The sequence below is a fragment of the Bombina bombina genome, chromosome 3, assembly GCF_027579735.1.
Source record: "Bombina bombina isolate aBomBom1 chromosome 3, aBomBom1.pri, whole genome shotgun sequence".
Lineage (NCBI taxonomy): Eukaryota > Metazoa > Chordata > Amphibia > Anura > Bombinatoridae > Bombina > Bombina bombina.
This window is the reverse complement of record NC_069501.1, coordinates 81,158,306-81,180,898: the sequence shown is the minus strand read 5'-3', so window position 1 is coordinate 81,180,898 and position 22,593 is coordinate 81,158,306. Positions and strand designations below refer to the sequence as shown.

The following is a 22,593-nucleotide window of genomic DNA, read 5'->3' as shown; positions in this document are numbered from 1 at the left end:
TCGCTAGAGCGCAAGTTGCGCTATAAGTAACATTTTTGTGCGCTTTGGTTGCGCTTGTATTATTATTAAATGTAAAACGTTAGCGCTCTCATGTTAACCCGATGTCTACAAAAAGCCGAACTTAGAATGCTGCAAGCAAAAGAATACAAAGAGAATGAAGCAAAATTGGAAAACTGTTTAAAATTATATGTTCTACTTAAATCAGGAAAGAAAAATGTGGGGTTTCATGTCCTTTGAACACATAACTAGAACATTTTGTTAAGAGGCAGTAATGGCAGGATATTTACCTTTTTTTTGAGGGGGCGTTAAAATGTGCCTTCACCTATGTAGCCAAAAATCCTAGCACGGGTGTCTTATTGAAAACTCAAAGTCGTCAAAATCTCCAATTACACATCTTATTGGTTGAGCATCCTGCCCCTTACGGAGACACGGGCCAATCAGATGGGCACTGTAATTCAGCATTAGCACCTATCTTTACTATCTATTTTTGCCTCCCCCTGGGGGTTCAAGGGGGGCAAAGCCCCTCTTGTAAACCTCATTCCCCAAGGTTCACTTGGGGTGGATGCCAGAGGATCGGCGGGCTACCCCCCTAACAGAGGCAAAAACAAATAGTGAAAATGGAAGAGTCACTGGAAGTGACGTAATTGGAGGTTTTAAATGACTTGGAGTTCTTGGCAGAACAACGGCTCTGAATATCTATGCGGATTTTAGTAGATATATTATTTGACACGTTTTTTCTAAAGGATTGTGATCGATCCCAATGTGCCTCATCCTATATAATTAAAGGCCAAGTATGTTTGTCTGATGCAGTCATGCGCAGTAGAGACTGCACGAGGACAAACATACCTGGCCTTGAGCAGCAGGGAATGAGATAGTGGTGCGAAGGGGCTGTGATGGGGGGCATGGCTGGCCGGGCTTGCCGTGATGGAGGCGTGGCTGGGTGTGCCGTTATAGGTGTGAGGCCGGATGGGAGTGTGCGTGATGAGGGTGTGGCCAACGGGAGCACTCATGATGGGGGCGTGGTCAGACGGGAGTGGGCATGGCCGAGAGACTGCAAAAGATGATGGGAAAGAAAGAGCAAAAGAGGGGGTAAGAGAGCAAAAAAGAGGGGAGAGAGAAAGAGCAAAATAGAGGGGGGAGAGAGAAAGCAAAAGAGGGGGGGGGGAGAGACCACAAAAGAGAGGGGGAGAGACCACAAAAGAGAGGGGGAGAGAGAGAGCAAAAGAGAGGGGGAGAGAGAGAGCAAAAGAGAGGGTTGAGAGAGATTAAAAGAGTGGGGGGAGAGAGAGATCAAAAGAGAGGGGGAGAGAGAGAGCGCAAAAGAGAGGAGGAGAGAGCGCAAGAGAGAGGAGGGAGAGAGAGCAAAAGAGAGTGGGAGAGAGCACAAAAGAGAGGGGGAGAGAGAGCAAAAGAGAGGGGAAGAGAGCAAAAGAGAGGTGGGAGAGAGAGAGAGCAAATGAGAGGGGGGAGAGAGAGAGCACAAAAGAGGGGGGAGAGAGAGATCAAAAGAGAGGGGGAGAGAGAGCGCAAAAGAGAGGGGGAGAGAGAGAGCAAGAGAGAGGGGGAGAGAGTGCGCAAAAGAGAGGGGGAGAGAGAGAGCAAAAAAGAGGGAGAGAGAGAGAGCAAAAAAGAGGGGGAGAGAGCGCAAAAGAGAGGGGGAAAGAGAGAGAGCAAAAGAGAGGAGGAGAGAGAGCACAAAAGAGAGGGGGGAGAGAGAGAGCAAAAGAGAGTGTGGAGAGAAAGAGCAAAAGAGAGGGGGAGAGAGAGGGAGCAAGGGGTGGGACCTCTGTACTGCAAAAAATGGCCCGTGTACACAAGCTTTAGGACTAGTTCAAATAAGATTGTTTAATTCATGTTACAGTTGTAAATTTTGATTCTTATTATGACCTGTTTAAAGAAATATGGTGTAGTCCTTTGAAATGTTCAAGGTGGGAATCCAATGATAGGTGTAACATTGTATAAAAAAATAAGATGAGTGTGGTGTTGTATATATGGGCAATTCTAGACCCAGTAATTGTAGGTGGTTAAATATATATGCACAGTTAGAGATGTGTGCTCAAACTCGTACACAAACGTTTATAATACAGAAATATTTAAATTATATTAATACATGTGAGCATATATACAGTACGTACATATGCAAAATATATACACATGTATATGCATGAGCAGATAAACACATGCACACAAACACTACACATACAGCTATAAATACATACAAATCTTTTTCAATCATGTATGTAATTTCACTCCTTTCTTGCTCTGGGGCTCCTCTCCGAGCTCTTTGATAGCACCTTGTTGTAGAGGGGCTAAACTGAGCTTTGCAATAGCAACAGTGGCTTTACAGAAGTTAGGGCAGAAGCTTAAAACTGTTCTGTTTTAGCATATTTAGATGAACAAGGCAACTGTACAACATGCCAGCACTCTTTTAGAAAAGTCACAGTAAATAAATAACACAGAATGTGCCTAGCTCAGAATTTAAAGTACACTTCACTCCATGACGATTCTGTTTATATGTGAGCCAATCATGACTCGTGTTTCACTCTTGCTTTCAAAAACACATTTTTCTCTTCTACGTTATAGTAGTTGCATCACAGTTTAGAAATACAATTTACCTGACTTATTTTCACCAGGCTCCACTTTTGTTTTAGTTAAGAAAAATTTAAAGTAAGAGAAAGCAATATCCACAACAGGCAGCTCTTCTTCTGAGACAGACACAATGTCTAAACTATTGCCAGCAAGATTATCTTCTGGGACCTGCAATAAAAATCACATTAAATGTCACAAGATAAATACAGATTATAAATTGTTTCATATCCATCAATAAAGTGGGACAGATAACAATCATTCTAATAACATCAAAACACAAATGTTCCAACTCAATAAAAATGACCCAATACTTAACCCACTATTCTATGTATACTTCATGAATATGAACATCTTATAGAAACATAGATTTTGACAACAGTTAAGAATCAAAAGGTCCATAGAATGTGTTCTATATTTCCTTCTGAAGTGAAAGCCTAAATAATTCTTAAAGAAACACAATTTTATTTCATGATTTGGATAGAGCATGTCATTTGAAACAACTTTCTAGTTTACTTCTATTATCTAATTTTCTTCAATCTCTTGGCAAACTTTATTGAAAAGGGAGGAGAGCTTAGAAACATATACATGTCTACAGCACTATATGGCAGCAGTTTTGCATGAATGTTATACATTTACAAGACCACTAGATGGCATGACGGTTTCCTGTCATTCAATATTCAATATTCTAGGTATCTTTTCAACAAAGAATACCGTAAGACTGAAGCAAATTGAAAACTTTTTTTTTAAATAGTATGCTGTTTCTGAATCACAAAAGAAACATTTCGGGTTTCACGTCCATTTAACATAGCCTTATGCCTCTACCCAAAATTCTTCACTTCCACTGTCAGAAGTACTATATTTCTTGAATCACCCACTCTTTCTGTAAATAACTATTTATGCAAATTATTCCTCAACCTGCCAACTTAAGATCATGATTCCCTTGTTCAGTTCTTGCTCCTTTTGTAAAAATTATTTCCATTCTTAAAATAACTGAATGTGTTTATCATATTACCTTGTTCACTACTATTCTCTGATATTAAAGGAACATTAAAAAAAATTTGTGCAAAAACTGTGCTTTGTCCTATGCTCATTAGAGAGTTTGAAAAACAAATTCTGTATTATAAGTATTTTGAAACATGCTGCAAATTGTCTAAACTATGTGATTGCATCAAGCAGTAAGCAATCAACTTCTTATTTACAGCCAATTCTATCTAATTTGCCACAAAGAAGGGAGATAAGATTGCATTAGTGTCTACACAAAAAAATAAAACCATGACCTGACAATAATACTGTCACTGCAGACAAATGCTAATGTTTATATTATTTGTTTTAAAGAGTAAGTTTGCCCATTCTCAACATGGTTTTCAATTAGATTTGAAGATCATTAAAATATTTTGTATGTAGATCATTCATGAAACATTATATAATTATTGATATTTACTATCCATATCTATATTGTCCTTTTAAGCCCATAAATTATTTCCATGTAAGTTTTATTTATTAGACCATGTACCATTGTGTAGCCTCCTTTAAACAGTTTTTGGAGATATTGGCCGAGCTTCAATACAACATGATTGTGAAAATTGATTTGTAGTGGAGGGGGATCCCTACACTACAGGGGGGACAAATGATAAATAAATAATTAAAAAATTAAACAAAATAATATATATTTTTATTGGCAGACTGGGTAAAAGTAAGGTGGCGGGAAACACTGGGAGGGTTAGAGAGCTGCTTGGGGTTGGATCAAGGAGGTGAGAGGTCTAGGAGGGATCCCTACACTACAAAAAATTGTAAATACATAAAATATTTTTTATTTTTTTTAAAAAACAACTAAACTGCATACTGGCAGACTGGCTGCCAGTACATAAGATTGTGGTGACCATTGTGTGTGTGTGTGGGGGGTAGAGCTTTTTGGGAGAGATTAGTCAGAGAAAAGGGGTGGGAAGTGTTAGGTGTGAGGGTGGTATTACCTACACTTTAGCTAATATTATCCTTCACAGCTAACTGATTAACCACAGGAATTTCAGAAGTGTGTGCACAGCTGCCAATAGCAGTCTTTTAAATACCAAAAACAATAGCAACGTCATGGATGTCTGCTATTTCTGAACAAAGGGGATCCCAAATAAAGATTTCATATAGAAATGTATTGCTTGTTGTCATAGAATTTATATAGTAACATGAGCTGGTTTAGTATTCAGATAATGCTTGATAGACAGTAAGACTGTTTTGCTCATGCTCCAAAGTGGCAGAAGGTAATTTAAGTTCCAAAATGTCTGCTCCCTTATCTCCCTCTAGGTGGGGCTACAATGAAAAATTCTAATTGCTCATTTTGTAAGAAAACAAGTAAATTGTCTGCAGTCTTTTTATGTTTTCTTTGATTTAGCATGCTTGTTTTTACTATAGGAGCACTGTTTAATATTCAGAATTGGTGTATTACACACTTAGGGCTACTGAAAGCAACAATGTTTCATCCAAAATATGGGCTTGTATTAATCAGCAGTGCCGCCATTCCTTACGAACAGCCCTGACATATGTAATATTAAATACACATTTTATAATACATTTTAAGCTTCACAAATACATCCAATTTTATATATAAATAAATTTAAAAAAAAATCAATAAATAAAAAAATATAGTATAATGGGAATCGAACCTGCTAAGGGCTAGATTACAATTGGTGCACTAACATTAGTGTTCGAAATTGAAATATCTTGCTAGTGTTAACTTGCGAGAGTATTACAGTTTGAAAGTAAACTCAACCACATGAGCACACAATAACATTTTGCTCGACAGATTAGCATGACAAAATGTATAAACAAAGGGTGAGATGGGAAATATCAAGATATCTATTAATACCCCATAGTCGTAATAAATGCGTATAGTATCCAATTCAAATCCAAAACTTTTTGGAGTATATATATAATAATAGACACTATTAATCAATGAGTAATGGGGGGTGCTCACTGTCCTAATAGTCAGATAAACAAAAAAGGGGAAAGAGAAGTGGACAGTTTGCGAGCACTCAAAAAAGCATATGTGTGTATGGAGATAGGTGGCAAGGGAAAAATACCAAATGGGGATCAAGTAAATAAAACTTAACATTTATTATAAACTCATTAAAAAGGTGTATCAACTATGTGAGTGCATTAAAACTTAGATTAATAAATAGAAAGAGTACCAGTAGTCACAGGGAAAACTATTACTGGGAAACAAACAAACGCTGTAACACACACAGCTCAGTACAAATAGAACAGCTCACGTACTGCACAATATTATTAGCTAAAAAAGAGGATTAACCTTGCAACAAATACTCTAAAGAAGTGCAGTTCTGGAGCAAATAAGTACCGGTCTGTGTGATCTAAGTTACAGGAATCACTAAAAATGTAAGCCCAAATATCTAAATAACAAGAGCAATTGAGGTGATACTGGTCTCTATAAACAACTGATGCGCATTTCGCCGCAACACGGCTTTCTCAAAGGCTAACCCGAATTGGGGAAGCCCCCCTGCCTAATCCTCTTTTTTAGCTAATGTAATAATATTGTGCAGTACGTGAGCTGTTCTATTTGTACTGAGCTGTGTGTGTTACAGCGTTTGTTTGTTTCCCAGTAATAGTTTTCCCTGTGACTACTGGTACTCTTTCTATTTATTAATCTAAGTTTAATGCACTCACATAGTTGATACACCTTTTTAATGAGTTTATAATAAATGTTAAGTTTTATTTACTTGATCCCCGTTTGATATTACACTATCATTTTCAGCAACCTGGAACTTGCATCCTGGCTATGCTTTGGTAAGTGGTATGTGGGTATGTGGGTGGTGGGTTGTAATGTTGGGGGGGGTATTGTATGTTTTTTTTTTTCAGGCAAAAGAGCAGAATTCTTTGGGGCATGCCCCGCAAAAGGCCCTTTTAAGGGCTGGTAAGGTAAAAGAGATTTTCTATTTTTATTTTAGAATAGGGTAGGGCATTTTTTTATTTTGGAGGGCTTTGTTATTTTATTAGGGGGCTTAGAGTAGGTGTAATTAGCTTAAAATTGTTGTAATATTTTTCTAATGTTTGTAACTTATTTTTTTATTTTTTGTAACTTAGTTCTTTTTTTATTTTTTGTACTTTAGTTAGTTTATTTAATTGTATTTATTTGTAGGTATTTTATGTAATTAATTTATTGATAGTGTAGTGTTAGGTTTAATTGTAGGTAATTGTAGGTAGTTTATTTAATTAATTTATTGATAGTGTAGTGTTAGGTTTAATTGTAACTTAGGTTAGGATTTATTTTACAGGTAATTTTGTAATTATTTTAACTAGGTAGCTATTAAATAGTTATTAACTATTTAATAGCTATTGTACCTGGTTAAAATAAATACAAAGTTGCCTGTAAAATAAATATTAATCCTAAAATAGCTACAATATAATTATTATTTATATTGTAGCTATATTAGGGTTTATTTTAAGGTAAGTATTTAGCTTTAAATAGGAATAATTTATTTAATAAGATTTAATTTATTTCGTTAGTTAAAAATTATATTTAACTTAGGGGGGTGTTAGTGTTAGGGTTAGACTTAGCTTTAGGGGTTAATACATTTATTAGAGTAGCGGTGGGGTCTGGTCGGCAGATTAGGGGTTAATACTTGAAGTTAGGTGTCGGCGATGTTAGGGAGGGCAGATTAGCGGTTAATAATATTTATTATAGGGTTAACGCCAAACTCTAAATCTAGCCGTTTGTGTTTAGTGCAATGTATTAATTTATATTTATTGAAATAAAATATTCAAAATGTGCAAAACCCAACAGGAGTAAAACAATTCTTCATGTATAGGAATATATGTTTAAAAATACAAAGAACATTTTCTACTATGTGAAGAACAATGGTATGTAAAGGATTTACAGTAAAACACATTATAAAATATTAAAATTGATTAAAAAAGCTTTTTAAAGTTTTAACGTATTTGATTGGAAAAGGCTCCAAAGTGTGTATACATATATATGTATACATCTGTATATATGTGTTTTATGTGTATATATGAATTTATATACATAGATAAATGCATAAATACACATGTATATACAAAATATATACACATATATATATACACCCATATACATATTTAGACATATATTTATATACATATACAGTATGTACATTATAGCCCTTGCCAAAACCCTTGTGAAATTGTCTAAGCATTTTAAACAAGCTGGTCTCACTGATTTGTCTCACCAGCTGTATGCAGGTGAAGTTTGCTCAAAATTCCCAATACACTTATTTTAGCTAACAGAAAAGCAATATATAATAAAATATAGACAAAAGTAAATTAATTTGTAGTAAAATTATTTCAGTTTAATTTGGAATTGATGCAAACTGAGCTTTCTATCAGCCCCAGGTGTTCTCCAGTTACCTTCTCTCTCCCATGTTAATTTTGTGTATCCCAGAGAGCCTCATTACTTTCTAAGGAAGGCACCTCTCATCTTTCTGGGATTTCCAGGTTCCTCCCCTTTTCTTAGAAAATTCAGTGAGTTCTGCACATGTAAAGTCAACACTATAATCTCTTTCAATTGTAAAGAATGTTTTATTATCTGGCCCATATAAAGTAATGACGCTCTCTGGGAAACTGAAGCTGACAGTTTTTCCGTTTTAATTAAAAAAAAAAGACATGCAAAGTGCAATCTAATTTGTAAAAGATACACAAAATATTCACAGTATGGGGCCGATTTACTGATGTACGGGCAGGCATGATCCGTTGTAGCGGATCATGTCCGCCGCATATCGATAAATACCAACAGCATAAGCTGTCGGCATTTATCATTGCACAAGCATTTCTAGTAAAATGCTTGTGCAATGCCGCCCCCTGTACATTCGCGGCCAATCGGCCGCTAGCAGGGGTTGTTAATCAACCCGATCATAGGCTCACGCGGTAACAGGTGCATTCGGGTCTTAATAAATTGGCCCCCTAGTGTGTAATACTATCAGGCCCTACTTTCTGTGTGCAGCTATAAAGGCACTATGAAGAAGCAGCTTGGCGTGGATGGTGGTTCTGGCAGTGCTATCTTTCTCCCAGCTTGTTCTACAGAGAGAGTTTGTAGTGCTGAATTTAGCATGGTGGCTAAGGACGAGTGAGCTGTGGATAGCATGTCAGTGGCTCCCATTGAAGTTGCTAGCTTTGGGGATATAGTGGCCTGCACTAAAGGTAGCGCTATATGGGACCTTAGCATTGGAAATAACTCTGCAGATGTTTTGGTGCCAAGGCCTCTGGGGAGGTTTTAAAAGATCCTTTCTGATACCAGTCTGGTTCTTGGTAATTCTTCATGAAAGTCCTGGTGTTTCTGTTTCTGGCTTGTTTCCCTGGTATTGACCCTGGTGTGTATCCTGACCTATTCCTAATGCCTCACCGTTACCTGTACCATGATTTAGGATGTTTATCTGACTACTGACCTTTGGAACAAAACTCTGGATTATGCTTTTGATTTAAACTTTTGCTGCAAAGTTTGGTTCCTGTCATGGGATCTGGTATTGAAAGCTGGTCTGACTTTTGACTACTCTTTTTATTACCCTTTACTGACCTGTTGCTGTTGTCGCTCATGTAACATCTACTGCTGCGTGTACCTGACTTTTGTCTGCAGAGATTCCAACAAGGGAGCTTTTGTCTTAGAAGGTTGCTCTCCTGGCTGGTTAAGTCATACCATGATATATTTTCCTCTTTTGTACAGTAGTCTCTGTTGATATACCCTTTTGCATTATCAGCTATATTACATTGTAAGTCGCGACAATTACCATCTAACATTTCTTCACTTATTACATTCAAAAATATAGTTCTGGCCTGGCATAAATTTTGTAAATCGCTGGAAATAGATTTCTCCTTTTCAGAATTTCTTCCCATTCGGGGTAACCCCCTATTTTTCCCAGGTTTACATCAAAACACTTTTAAGAGCTGGGCCGAAAAGGGGCTAAATCGGATTTGTCAATTAATTGGCTCAGATGATCCAGTTTTAGAGGGTGAAACGTTGTTCTCCCTTTATCAGTTACCCAGATCAGACTTATTCGCGTTTTTCCAGGTACAACATTTTATTGTGACACAGGATTGGAAGCTTCCCATATCTGTTGCATGGTCCGATATCAGAATTTTATTACAGAGATTTGTAGCGGGTGTCACTTCTATTTCACTAATTTATGACATTATGCTCTCAAAGCAAACTCACGTGATATAGATCCGGATAGAATCACACAGAGCTTCAAGTCCCTAGACAATTGCAAAGTCCCCTCAATATGGAAGGAATCTCATATGAAATTAATAAACAATTTTTATTTCCATCCTGCTAAATTGGCTCGATTTTATCCATCTAGGTCAGCTTGCTGCCCCAGATGTGCATACAAGGAAGTGGATTTATTGCATATGTTCTGGACATGCCCTGGGATAAATCAGCTTTGGTTGAAACTTATATATTGGTTTAATAATTTACACGGTGTATCTGCTTCTCTCACGTTCCGGGATATTATCCTATTGGTTGAGTCCTCGAGTAGCCAAGATAGGTATTGGACCTGTTCTTTGAATACTTTAATATTAGCGGTAAGACAGAGTATTCTTAAAAAATGGAAAGCAAAAAAAGGGCCTGTATTCTCTGAGATTCTGCATGTTATTCAAGATCAGATTATTTTTGAATCATACCATTTACAGGATGCCTCAGAAACCAGAATTAAATTTTTTTTACTTGGCTGGTATCCCATTATTAACTCTTATCTTGCGCCTATACAAAAACAGATTTTAGCACCTTTTACATCCTCAGTTAGTTTTGCAGAAATGGTCATACTGGATCCTTTCCCACATTCATGGATATCAAATGTTACAGAAATTCAGTATTAATCGTAGTAGGGATTGGGGGTAGGAGGGAGGGGTTTTTTTTTTTTTTTTTTTTCTCTCTTTTTCTCCATTCTCTTTTTGTTTGCCTTCGTTTATCTGAGTGTTTTATTGTTCTCTTTGTGTATTTAAAATAGAAAAATCCCAGCTAAGTGTACAAACATTTCACATAAGGGGATTATCAATTTGCTGAGAGAAAGTGTATCTGTTGTTCTAATTTGTCCCGTTTTGTTTTACAACATGTTTTACCTGTATCCCATTATTAACTCTTATCTTGCGCCTATACAAAAACAGATTTTAGCACCTTTTACATCCTCAGTTAGTTTTGCAGAAATGGTCATACTGGATCCTTTCCCACATTCATGGATATCAAATGTTACAGAAATTCAGTATTAATCGTAGTAGGGATTGGGGGTAGGAGGGAGGGGGGGGGGTTTTCTCTCTTTTTCTCCATTCTCTTTTTGTTTGCCTTCGTTTATCTGAGTGTTTTATTGTTCTCTTTGTGTATTTAAAATAGAAAAATCCCAGCTAAGTGTACAAACATTTCACATAAGGGGATTATCAATTTGCTGAGAGAAAGTGTATCTGTTGTTCTAATTTGTCCCGTTTTGTTTTACAACATGTTTTACCTGGCCCTGTGTGGCATAAAAGGTTGGAATCATTTGATTGTACACTGTGTTGGATATAAATAAATATATAAAAAAAAAAAGTCATACCATGTTGCTCCATCTGATGTTTTGTATCTGCTTTACTTTGCTTTGTGCATTTTACTATTTGACTGATTAAATTGTCTTAAAGAGGATTTTCTATAAAAAACAATTCTCATGCAGCATGTTGATGAGTAGCAGCTAGCTGGAGGCTTGATGAGGTTTGATGAGTATCAGCTAGCTGTTATTTGATGAGTAGCAGCTATCTGTAGGTTTGATGAGTAGCAGCTAGCTGAAGGTTTGAGGAGTAGCAGCTTGCTGGAGGTTTGATGAGTAGCAGCTAGTTGGAGGTTTGTTGAGTAGCAGCTAACTGGAGGTTTGATGAATAGCAGCTTGTGGAAGGTTTGATGAGTAGCAGCTAGCTGGAGGATTGATGAGTAGCAGCTAGTCAGAGGTGTGATGAGTAGCAGCTAGCTGGTGGCTTGATGAGTAACAGCTAGTTAGAGGTTTGATGAGTAGCAGCTAGTTGGAGGTTTGATGAGTAGCAGCTAGCTGGAGGTTTGATGAGTAGCAGCTAGCTGGAGGTTTGATGAGTAGCAGCTTGCTGGAGGTTTTATGAGTAGCAGTTTGCTGGAGGTTTGATGAGTAGCAGCTAGCTGTAGTTTGATCAATAGCAGCTAGCTAGAGGTTTAATGAGTAGCAGCTAACTAGATGTTTGATGAGCTTTGATGGAGGTTTGAAGAGTAGCAGCTTTCTGGAGGTTTGATGAGTAGCAGCAAGCTGGAGGTTTAATGGGTAGCAACTTGCTGGAGGCTTGATGAGTAGCAGCTTGCTGGAGGTTTGATGAATAGCAGCTAGCTGGAGGTTTGATGAGTATCAGCTAGTTGGAGGTTTGATGAGTAGAAGCTAGCTAGAAGTTTGATAAGTAGCAGCTAGTTGGAGGTTTGATGAGTAACAACTAGTTAGAGGTTTGATGAGTAGCAGCTAGCTGGTGGTGTGATGAGTAGCAGCTAGCTGGTGGTTTGATGAGTAGCAGCTAGTTGGAGGTTTGATGAGTAGCAGCTAGCTGTAGGTTTGATGAGTAGCAGCTAGTTGGAGGTTTGATGAGTAGCAGCTAGTTGGAGGTTTGATGAGTAGCAGCTAGCTGTAGGCTTGATGAGTAGCAGCTAGTTGGAGGTTTGATGAGTATCAGCTTGCTGGTAGTTTGATGAGTAGCAGCTAGCTGGATGTTTGATGAGTAGCAGCTAGCTGGAGATTTGATGAGTAGCAGCTAGTTGGAGGTTTGATGAGTAGCAGCTAGCTGGAGGTGTGATGAGTAGCAGCTAGCTAGTGGTGTGATGAGTAGTAGCTAGCTGGTGGTTTGATGAGTAGCAGCTTGCTGGTGGTGTGATGAGTAGCAGCTAGCTGGTGGTGTGATGAGTAGCAGCTAGCTGGTGGTTTGATGACTAGCAGCTAGCTGGTGGTGTGATGAGTAGCAGCTAGTTGGAGGTTTGATGAGTAGCAGCTAGCTGGTCGTTTGATGAGTAGCAGCTAGCTGGTGGTGTGATGAGTAGCAGCTAGCTGGTGGTTTGATGAGTAGCAGCTAGCTGGTGGTGTGATGAGTAGCAGCTAGCTGGTGGTTTGATGAGTAGCAGCTAGCTGGTGGTTTGATGAGTAGCAGCTAGCTGGAGGTTTGATGAGTAGCAGATAGTTGGAGCTTTGATGAGTAGCAGCTACTGGTTCTGGTGAACTGCTTGTGCAATGCCGCCCCCTGCAGATTTGCGGCTAATCAGCTGCTAGCAGGGGGTGTCAATCATATAGGATTGGGCAGATGGAAGACCGCAGCCTTAGCAGCAGCGGACAAGTTATGGAGCAGCGGTCTTTAGACCGCTGCTTCATAACTACTGTTTCCGGCAAGCTTGAAGGCTCGTGCGGAAACAGGGGCATCAAGCTCCATTAGGAGCTTGATAATTTGGCCCACTCTGTTCACATCATTAGGGCCATGAGATTATAGTAGGACTATTCACTATTTATTACAGTTGGTATAGAACATATGAACAGCTGTGTTACAATTCAAATTTCATCTTTCATACATTTTGCTGTCCTTTATTATGTATATAGGGGTCAATAGTTCATATATACACAAGTTCTTCCTTGAGGACCCTAAATATGGAGCTCTTTAATTGTAATATACCTATTTTCTTTAGTTTATTATGCTGATTTTTCCTGAGGAAGGGGATTGCATGCCACAAAGCAGAGTGCTTAGACTACCAGTGAATAAGTATCAGTGAGTAAGTATCATTCTATTAATACAGAACAAGCAGGTTTAATTAATTATACCTTGACTTTTACTATATTATCTCCTTCTTCACATGCCAAACCTACATGGAAGAAACGTCCTTCTATATTGTCGTTCTTGGGTTTGCTTGTACAGTCCAATTGTTAAATATAATATAGGCACATACATTATGTTGTGTTAATACTTTTGTTTCAATAAATATGTTTCCATCAATAGAAAAATACTGACAATGTATGGTTCTTAACAGCCTCTATATACAAATATCATTTTGTAAGTTGTTTATTAAGTAAAGGTAGCCGTGGGCACTTTTTCTTTTATTTTGTGAAAATATCAAAATCAATTAATCTTTGGAAACCTTGACATCTTAAAAACTAAAGTTCTTTTTTAATTTCTTTTTACACCCATTGACTTTTTAAAGCATTTTCTTTTTATGTTACCTTTAAAATTCCTTAATGCTCTCTTTTATTTTGTCAAAGCTCTACACAAGAAGGTCAGTACATTTTATCTTTTTTGAACCATTTACTAATTTGTTTTCAAATATGTTTAAGCTTTAGTAGTACAATACCGGATATAAAAAAATAAAAATAAAAAAACAATAAAACTGAAATCATAATTTGTTTTTCATTTTAAATTTTTTTTTAAAAAAAAGTTAAATTCTTTTCTCAATACAAAGACATTTCTTTTTCTTGGACTCGCTGGTAATAACTAGTATTTTAGTACTTTTTAGAAAATAGATTTTTTTTACAGTTAAAATTGAAATGTTACTGTTTAAAACAAAATAATATTTTAAAATAAAAAGCAGCGTTTACAGCCAGAACTTACCTTCTGCTCAGTTGCCATGGTTAGTGCAAAATGCAAATGTGTCTCTCATTATAACATGAAGACATATGGGAAGCCTGTCTACTGTGATACAGGTCTTACCAAAGCACAGCCAGGTTGCTGAAAATGATAGTGTAACTAGACCTAGCCAAGGATATTCAATATTCAGTGCAGTCACTATAGTAACCAGTAAAAATCAGTAATCATTTTGATCAGGTAATGAGGATGGTGTAAAATGAGCTTGGTCACCATAAATGAACCCTATGGATGAAGACATTTGTATTTGTGCCTGGGAAAGGACGTACAGACCAGTTAACAATAATCAAATACGTTATGCATCTTATAGTGTAAAACTATAAGCTTTAAGTGATACCTGGAACACTAAGCTGACAAGAAATCCATTGAACAGGTAATAAAGTTGTTTTTTTTTTTGCTCAATGGATTGCTGGTACTAAAGATAGGGATTTACAATTAGCATTTCAAGTATTGTAAATCATTTACTGTGTTTGGTACAGTATACATTAAAAATAGCTTTGTTGTCAACATATGAGAAACATTTCCAATCCTCTAGCAAGAATATGGATTATTATAGGTCAATATAGAGAGGTATTTAAATATGGTTAAACATTTAGAGTTGATATTGCAGTCAATATAGTAATTTGTCATTTAAAAAAATATCACCAAGATTACAAGTTTTGCGCTAAACCCGGTGCGTAAATAACGCAAACAAATTAGCGATATCGCTGCCATTACAAGTTACTGAAAAACCTCCTTGTGCTGTGCGTTATGGTGCGTTAAGCGCCACACCGCACAAAAGCCAAGGGCTGAGTTTACGTCTTCGTGCATATATTCCCCCATAGACATCAATGGAGAGAAAGTGTTAGAAAAAAACTAACACCTGCGATCGCGGAATGGCGATCGCTTTAACGCAATCCCCATTGATGTCTATGGGGAAAATAAAGTTATATATAAATCTAAGACCTTAACATAAACCCCTAGTCTAAATACCCCTAATCAGCCGCCCCCCGATATCGCAGACACTAATTAAAGTTATTAACCCCTAAACCGCCGCCCTCTTACAACGCCGACACTGAATAAACATATTAACCCCTACACCGCCGCCCCCCCACATCGCTACTAATAAAATAAAGTTATTAACCCATAAACCGCTGACCCCCCAACATTGCCAACACTAAATAAACCTATTAACCCCTAAACCGCCGGTCCCCCACATCGCTACTAACAAAATAAAGTTATTAACCCATAAACCGCTTGCCCCCCACATCATTACTAATAAAATACAGTTATTAACCCCTAAAACTGCGCCCCCCCCCCCACATCGTCACCACTAAATAAACATATTAACCCCTGAACTGCCGGCCCCCCACATCGCCAACACTAAATTGAACCTATTAACCCCTAAACTGCCAGCCCCACACATTGCAAAACACTAAATTAAACTATTAACCCCTAAACCTAACAACCCCTAACTTTAAATTAAATTTACAATATAACTATCTTAAAATAAATAAAAACTTACCTGTGAAAAAAAACTAATATTAAACTATAAATTAACCTAACATTACTATTTAAAAAAAATAAAATAAAAATAAAAAACCTAAATTACAACATTAAAAAATACTAACACTGAGAAAATATTTAAAAAACATTACAAACAAAAACACTAAAATTACAAAAATTTAAAATAATCTAACATTACAAATAAAAACACTAACATTACGAAAAATAAAAAAAATCTAAGATTACAAAAACAAATAAACGAAATTATCCAAAATAATAAAAATGAAACCTAATCTAATAGCCCTATAAAAACAAAAGCCACCGCAAAATAAAAACACCCCCTAATCTATCAATAAACTACCAATAGCCCCTAAAAGGGTCTTTTGTAGGGCATTACCTTAAATTACACAGCTTTTTTTACCTACAAAAATTACAAAGTCCCCCCTAAAAGTAAACCCCCCACTCAACCAACCCCCAAAATAAAAAAACCTAAGTCTAAAAAAAAAACTAAGCTACCCCTTTTTTTTTTAGTTTTTTTTTTTTTTAATATAGTAATGTTAGGTTAATTTATAGTTTAATCTTAGGTTGTTTTTTTCACAGGTAAGTTTTTATTCCTTTTAAGATAGTTATATTGTAAGTTTAATTTAAAGTTAGGGGGTGTTAGGTTTAGGGGTTAATAGTTTAATTTAGTGTTTTGCGATGTGGGGGGCCAGCGGTTTAGGGGTTAATAGGTTTAGTTTAGTGTTGGGGATGTGGGGGGCCAGCGGTTTAGGGTTAATAGGTTTTTAATAGTAGTAGTGATGTGGGGGGCTGGCGGTTTATGGGTAAATATGTTTATTTAGTGTTGGCTAATATAGTATTTGCGATGTGGGGGGATGGCAAAATCCATAACTACTGGTCTCAGATAGCGGAATGGATCGTGGTTGTATAAGCTATGATGCTAGCGTTATAGCCGGACCGCACAACTTGTAATATGGGAGACCTCAAAATTCCACACTCAAAAGTCATTTTTTGAGTGCGGAATGGAGAGTTGTGTAAAGGCTAAAATGCTAGTGGTATAGCTGTAATACGGGGACCTTTATGTTCTGCGCACAATGGCCAATTTTTCAGCGATATAGCTGTACCACAACACTTGTAATCTTGCTGTATGACATTTGCTTAAAGGGACATTCTAGATAAAATGTCCACCAAGGTAGGTAGAGAAATTCTTAATAAGCCCCAAAACATTGGGAGTTTTCTATATTGGTAGTTAAAATTCCCTTTCACATATGTCAAGCTAACATCATATTAAATATAAATATAAAGATGTAATTTAAAGATGTAAGCTGGGTGCCAAGATTTTCAAAAACCATATCCATTTTGGCTAATATATGCTGTAGTGCATAGGGCTATTTTTTTTTTCTTGTGAGTTGTTTATCTCTCTATTCGGAGTTCTGGGTGTGAAGGAGAGAAACCTACATTAAAAAATAATGCTCAAAAAGAGCCCCTAAAGATCTGGTGAGATTTCTCTCCATGCCGGTGAGTTTTTGATCTTTAGGCCCCAGAGTAAAGGGTTGATTAAAGTGACAGTAAAGTCAAAATTAAACTTGTATGAGTCAGACAAAGCATGCAATTTTAAACAGCTTTCTATTTTACTTCTTTTATCTCATGTGCTTTGTTCTTTTGGTAATGTTCGTTCAAAAGTCATCTCCAGAGCAGCAATACACTACTGGGAGGGAGCTGAACACATCAGGTGAGCCAATGACAAAAGGCATATATGTGTAGCTCAATTCCTGTAGTGCATTCCCTGCTCCCAAGATTACCTAGGTTTACCCTTCAACAAAGGATAGAAAGAAAACAAACCAAATCTGATAATAGAAGTAAACTGGAAAGTTATTTGAAACTGCCTGCTCTAGGGCTGTGCAATTTGAGTTTGTCATTGCAGTTCTGTTTCAAAATCAAATAAAAACATTTAATTAATGCTCATTTGTATGCATGATATTTTTTTAAGTTTAATATCTCTCTAATTCTGGGTAAATGAACAATCAGAAGCTTCCCAGCCACCAAGTATATTAGGCATTATTCTACAGTTAACCTATCAAAAGTCTCCTGCTCAAATGGAAGGTGCAGTGTTCCACCTAGAGTTTGGAAAGTCTCTGAAACGCATTGGAGGAGAACTAATAAAGTATTAAAATTCAAAAGTGGTGAGGTTTGTACAGGCAGTGTGATGGCTGGCAGCAATATAGAGAACTGCTTAAGAAGGTTTCTAAATCAGATGCTTAGTGACCTCATCGAGAGAATTGCAGCTCTATTTTTATGTAATCTGTCTTCACCTTTCCTCCTGCACGGTTTGCTACTATTATTTTCTACTTAAATTAAGTTTCTTCAATCTTGACCATTGAGGGCTTTGGTGACGCTTTGGTTTATGGGCCTGCAACCCTCCCTGGTGATTCATAGAAGGGGTAATTGACAAGGTGAAAACTGTGCTCTATTGAATACTCCAGCTTATCTACATACCCGTGGACTAAAGCTTTAAAACTACCACAACAGAGGTGATGATCAGCAGAGAGAGACTGCTTTCTATTTGAGACTTACAATGGGTGCAATGAATAGGTGGGAACAGACAATGATACAAATACTTAGCAATCACTTTTTTTGGAGTTGGACTGGAGTTTAACCCTAGCTTTTTCATCTGTTTATGATTGCTCAACACCTACAGATGGACGGCAGAGTACACAGATATGGGGCACTTTCCAAGGTCCACCTCTTTATATGATGGATATTGAGTGGGAGGGGGTACAGATCACTGCAGTGTTTATGAGTATTAGTAAGGAACCTTGTGTTCCCCTAAAACTAGATACAGTCATTGATGTTCTGCCTGCTCCATCTAGTACACATTGTGAGGTTCTGAGTGGAGAACATCAACTTACCTGGACCTTAGGATCTGATACTTGCAACAAAATTCTATCTGAGAATGGCAGTGTGCTGACGCAAGGGCTGCAGAACAATATTGATGATGAGTGAAATGGGATAGGCTTGATCGAATCTCAGAAGCTTCTATTGTAAATTTGGGTCTAATAAACAAATCCCAGAGGGTCATACATCCAAAGCACTCCAGCCACCAGAGGAAATCTTTGTTTAAAAGACCTTTATTTTCATTAATTGGGTTCAAAAGTTTACAGGAACAATGTTTCAAACCTACAATAGGCTCTTAGTCATTTACAAATCCCAGAAACATTGGGAAATATTGCTTTGCTCTGGCTAGAGTTCTCAGCAGAGTAGCCATCACTAGCCCTAAACCTTCAAGTTCCGATTAATGTGAGCCAAAGTAGACTGAGTATGTTTTAGTCAATGGACAGTCTTACTGTTAACCACTGGATCTGTATATGTAAGACTGAGGGTATTCTTGTGGTCTTATTTTGCCTGGTGTCTTAAATTTGTTTGGGGCCCTGGATGTTTAAAGAAAGGAGTGGACAAGAGACTGTACAATTCTGTTGACTCTACTAATTTAATTGTAATAGGGAATCTGGAAACAGTCATATGGGAAAATATTTTTGTTATTGGTTTATGCACTTGGGCTTCAGTCCACCATTTCATAATTCCAGTGAATTCATAAGCAAGTATATGAAGCTATATGACTGATAATGTTTTAGCGCATTTTTATGTTTACCTATGCCTAGATTAGTGGTAATTTGCAATTAAATATCTATCCTGTGTAAAGCATTTCTACAACTCAATATTCAGTTCAGTTTCTTACTGCACATACATTGGGCATAGCTTAGTTATAAATTATATATGTGTTTTTTGCTTATTATTGAATAGTACTTAGGCTAGGCCAACTGTAAAAAAATGTATGTTTATGGTAACTGATATTCTCTGTGAAATTAATATGAATCCAGGTCCTTATGTCTACATCAATAAAAAGCTAGTTGCCTGTTCTATTGTGATCTAAGAGATACCTAAGTTAATCATTATTTATTCAGCGGGTCACCTTTACCTAACAAACACCTAGATTACAAGTTTTGCGCTACAGAGGGTGTGCGAAATGAACACAACAAAAGTTGCATTATTTCACCCTCCATATCGCTGCGATTACAAGTTTTTGAAAAGCCGCCATGTGCGTGCAATATGGTGGCGGTAAGCTCCATACCGCACAAAAGCCAAGGGCTGCTTTGACGTGCTCGTGCACGCTTTCCCCATAGACATCAATGGGGAGAGAGTGTTAGAATAAAAACTAACACCTGAAGCGCGGAATGGCAATCGCCGTAAATTACGTTTAAACCTAACATAAACCCCAAGTCTAAAAACCCCTAATCTGCTGCCCCTGACATTGTCGACACCAAAATAAAGTTATTTACCCCTAATCTTCCGCTCCCGACATCGCCGCCACTAATAAAAGTTATAAAAGTTATTAACCCCTATTCTGCCGCTCCCCGACATCGCTGCCACTATAATAAAGTTATTAACTCCTATTCCCCCGCATCCAACATCGCCGCCACTATAATAAAGATATTAACCCCTATTCTGCCACTACCCGACATCGCTGCCACTAAATAAATGTATTAACCCCTAAACTGCCAGCCCCCCACATCGCAAAAAACGAAATTAAACTATTAAACCCTAAACCTAACAACCCCCTAACTTTAAATTAAAATTACAATATCCCTGTCTTAAAATAAATAAAAACTTACTGTGAAATTATAAAAACCGAATTTAAACTAACAATTAACCTAACAACTATTCAAATCAGATTTGATTTGAATAGCCAATAGGATTTCAGTAGCTCTCATCCAATTGGCTAATTTGAATTTCAGAAATCAAATCAGCCAATAGGAATGCAAGGGACACCATTTTGAAAAGGCTCCCTTGCATTGAAGATTCAGTGTACGGCGGCGTCCATATGAAGTGGACTCTGTACGCTGGATGGACGCGCTGCCGGGATGAAGATAGAAGATGCCGTCTGGATGGATGAAGACGCCGTCTGGATGGATGAAGACCTGGGGGCGTCAATCAACCAGATCGTATGAGATCGGGCGGATTGATGTCCGCATCCTCAGAGGCGGTGTACGAGTTAAGGAGCAGTGGTCTTAAGACCGCTGCTTCTTAACTCCTGTTTCCGGTGAGCCTGAAGGCTCGCATGGAAACAGGGGCATTCAACTAATAAATCAGCCCCCACATGTTTTGTATGGAAGAATATATGTAATACATGTTGGAACTTTATTAATTTGTATAACTGTTGATTCTTTAGTGTATTACCCAGTTGATTAATGCAAGAGACCCAAGAGTGGTATAATTTATATCAATTATGCCTTCTACAACTTTACCTATATATACGCGAGGTCCAAAAGTAGCCTTGTTTAACCCCTTAACGAACGAACATCGCCGGTTTGTTTATAATAGCGCAGGTCCCGGCTGGGTATGTTGCTGGTCCTTAAGGGGTCCCAAAAGGTAGAACTTTTTTCACTTTCTGCAATGAGAATTTTTTATTGACAATTTTTCTGTAGATCATTTTGAAATGAAATTCAAATTTAAATAAGGCAGTTACACTAAAGCACCAGCTCAGCTACAATGTGATGATTAACTGGAGAATAAAGCAGTTTTAAAGTTTTATAATATATTGAAAAAGTTGAAAATGTAATTGTAAATTAACACAGAGAATTAAAAAAATGTTGTTAAGTTTTTAAAATGTCTCTTTAATAAATGTTTCCTTTGCTCTTGGTCTAACATCAAATATTTATAATGTAAAAAGGTTAGTGATTAAGAGGTGTGTTGCTCACAAGAATGGTTTATATTCAGAAGTCCCCGGCCTGCACAGCTTTGCAGGCCGGGAAAGGCTAGGCGGCAGGTTGAAAAAAATTCCAGAGAGACAGTCATCAATCAGTGTGCTACCAATCTGCAGTGCTGCTTCATATTTGACTGTTCTGTTCAAACAGCGCTTCACTCTGGTTGCACCATGTTAAGGAAACCTTAAGTGCAGCCAGAACAAAGCGCTGTTTGAAGAGAACAGCCTGATGTTAAAGTTAAAGCACTAATAGTTCCTGTATGTGCCCATTTCTTTCTGCAGACATGATGCATTTTCTGTGATGACATCTCAGATCACAGCATGTTCTGCTTTGGGGTAAGGGGTCAACATTCCGCAGGCATCTGATTTAGATATCATATTTATTCTGTTCATATTTCATGAGGTTGTTCAATTAGGCCAACTGCTCTGGTAAATGTTAAATGAGGTTTTCACTTTTTGATGTTATTAATAACTGTTTGTTGAGAGCAGGCATTGATCATTTGGGTGTTAGTACTGTTTCATCTCATTGACAATTGTCATTATGTTGAAAGACTTGTGTACAATTATTGTATTATTTCTGTAACTTGTCAAGATTATTAATGTTTCTGGAATAATTGTAAAGTTATTTTTCTTGATTGTAATGGCTTTAAAAACCACAATAAAAGAAAATTAAAATTGTAAGAGTTGCAGTAGGCACGAAATGGATGGTGAACCTACAGCCCCTCCTTTATAGATTAATGAAGTAGTTTTAAAATGTAAATGGCCACTTAACACTATTATCATTAGAGGAAACAGTTTAGTAGTGTTAAGATCTCTCTAGTACCAAAACGATTTATTTAGTTGCAAACTAATCTGGCAGCTAAAGGATTTAGACACTGAATTATTAAAGATCCACATGTATTGTAATTAAAAAGTAAAGTCACTTCTTTAGTGTCTTTACACCTTGTTTAGTGAGTGTTTAGGCTTACTTCATTAACTTTACCAATTTATGCACCCTAAACGTGCTACCATTGACAAGAATTGTAATTTTATTACTTGTTTCTATTTTTAATATACTAGACAAAAAACGTTCATAGCAGTTAATAATATACACATCAAAAAGAAAGAACAGTACAAAACTGTGACTGCAAGAA

At 37.1% G+C, this 22,593-nt stretch overlaps 1 protein-coding gene across 1 annotated transcript in view; it reads right to left on the bottom strand.

Annotated features, from left to right (window-relative positions):
• The window catches only part of TMPRSS3 (transmembrane serine protease 3), a 269,277-nt gene extending 255,078 nt beyond the window's left edge, over positions 1-14,199 (bottom strand). The window contains exons 1-2 of the mRNA XM_053705154.1: positions 14,182-14,199; positions 2,616-2,757 (exon numbers count right to left, since the gene is read on the bottom strand). Of these exons, the coding sequence (XP_053561129.1) occupies positions 2,616-2,757; positions 14,182-14,199 (160 nt within the window). The remainder of the gene's footprint in view (positions 1-2,615; positions 2,758-14,181) is intronic.
• Positions 14,200-22,593: the final 8,394 nt, after the last annotated feature.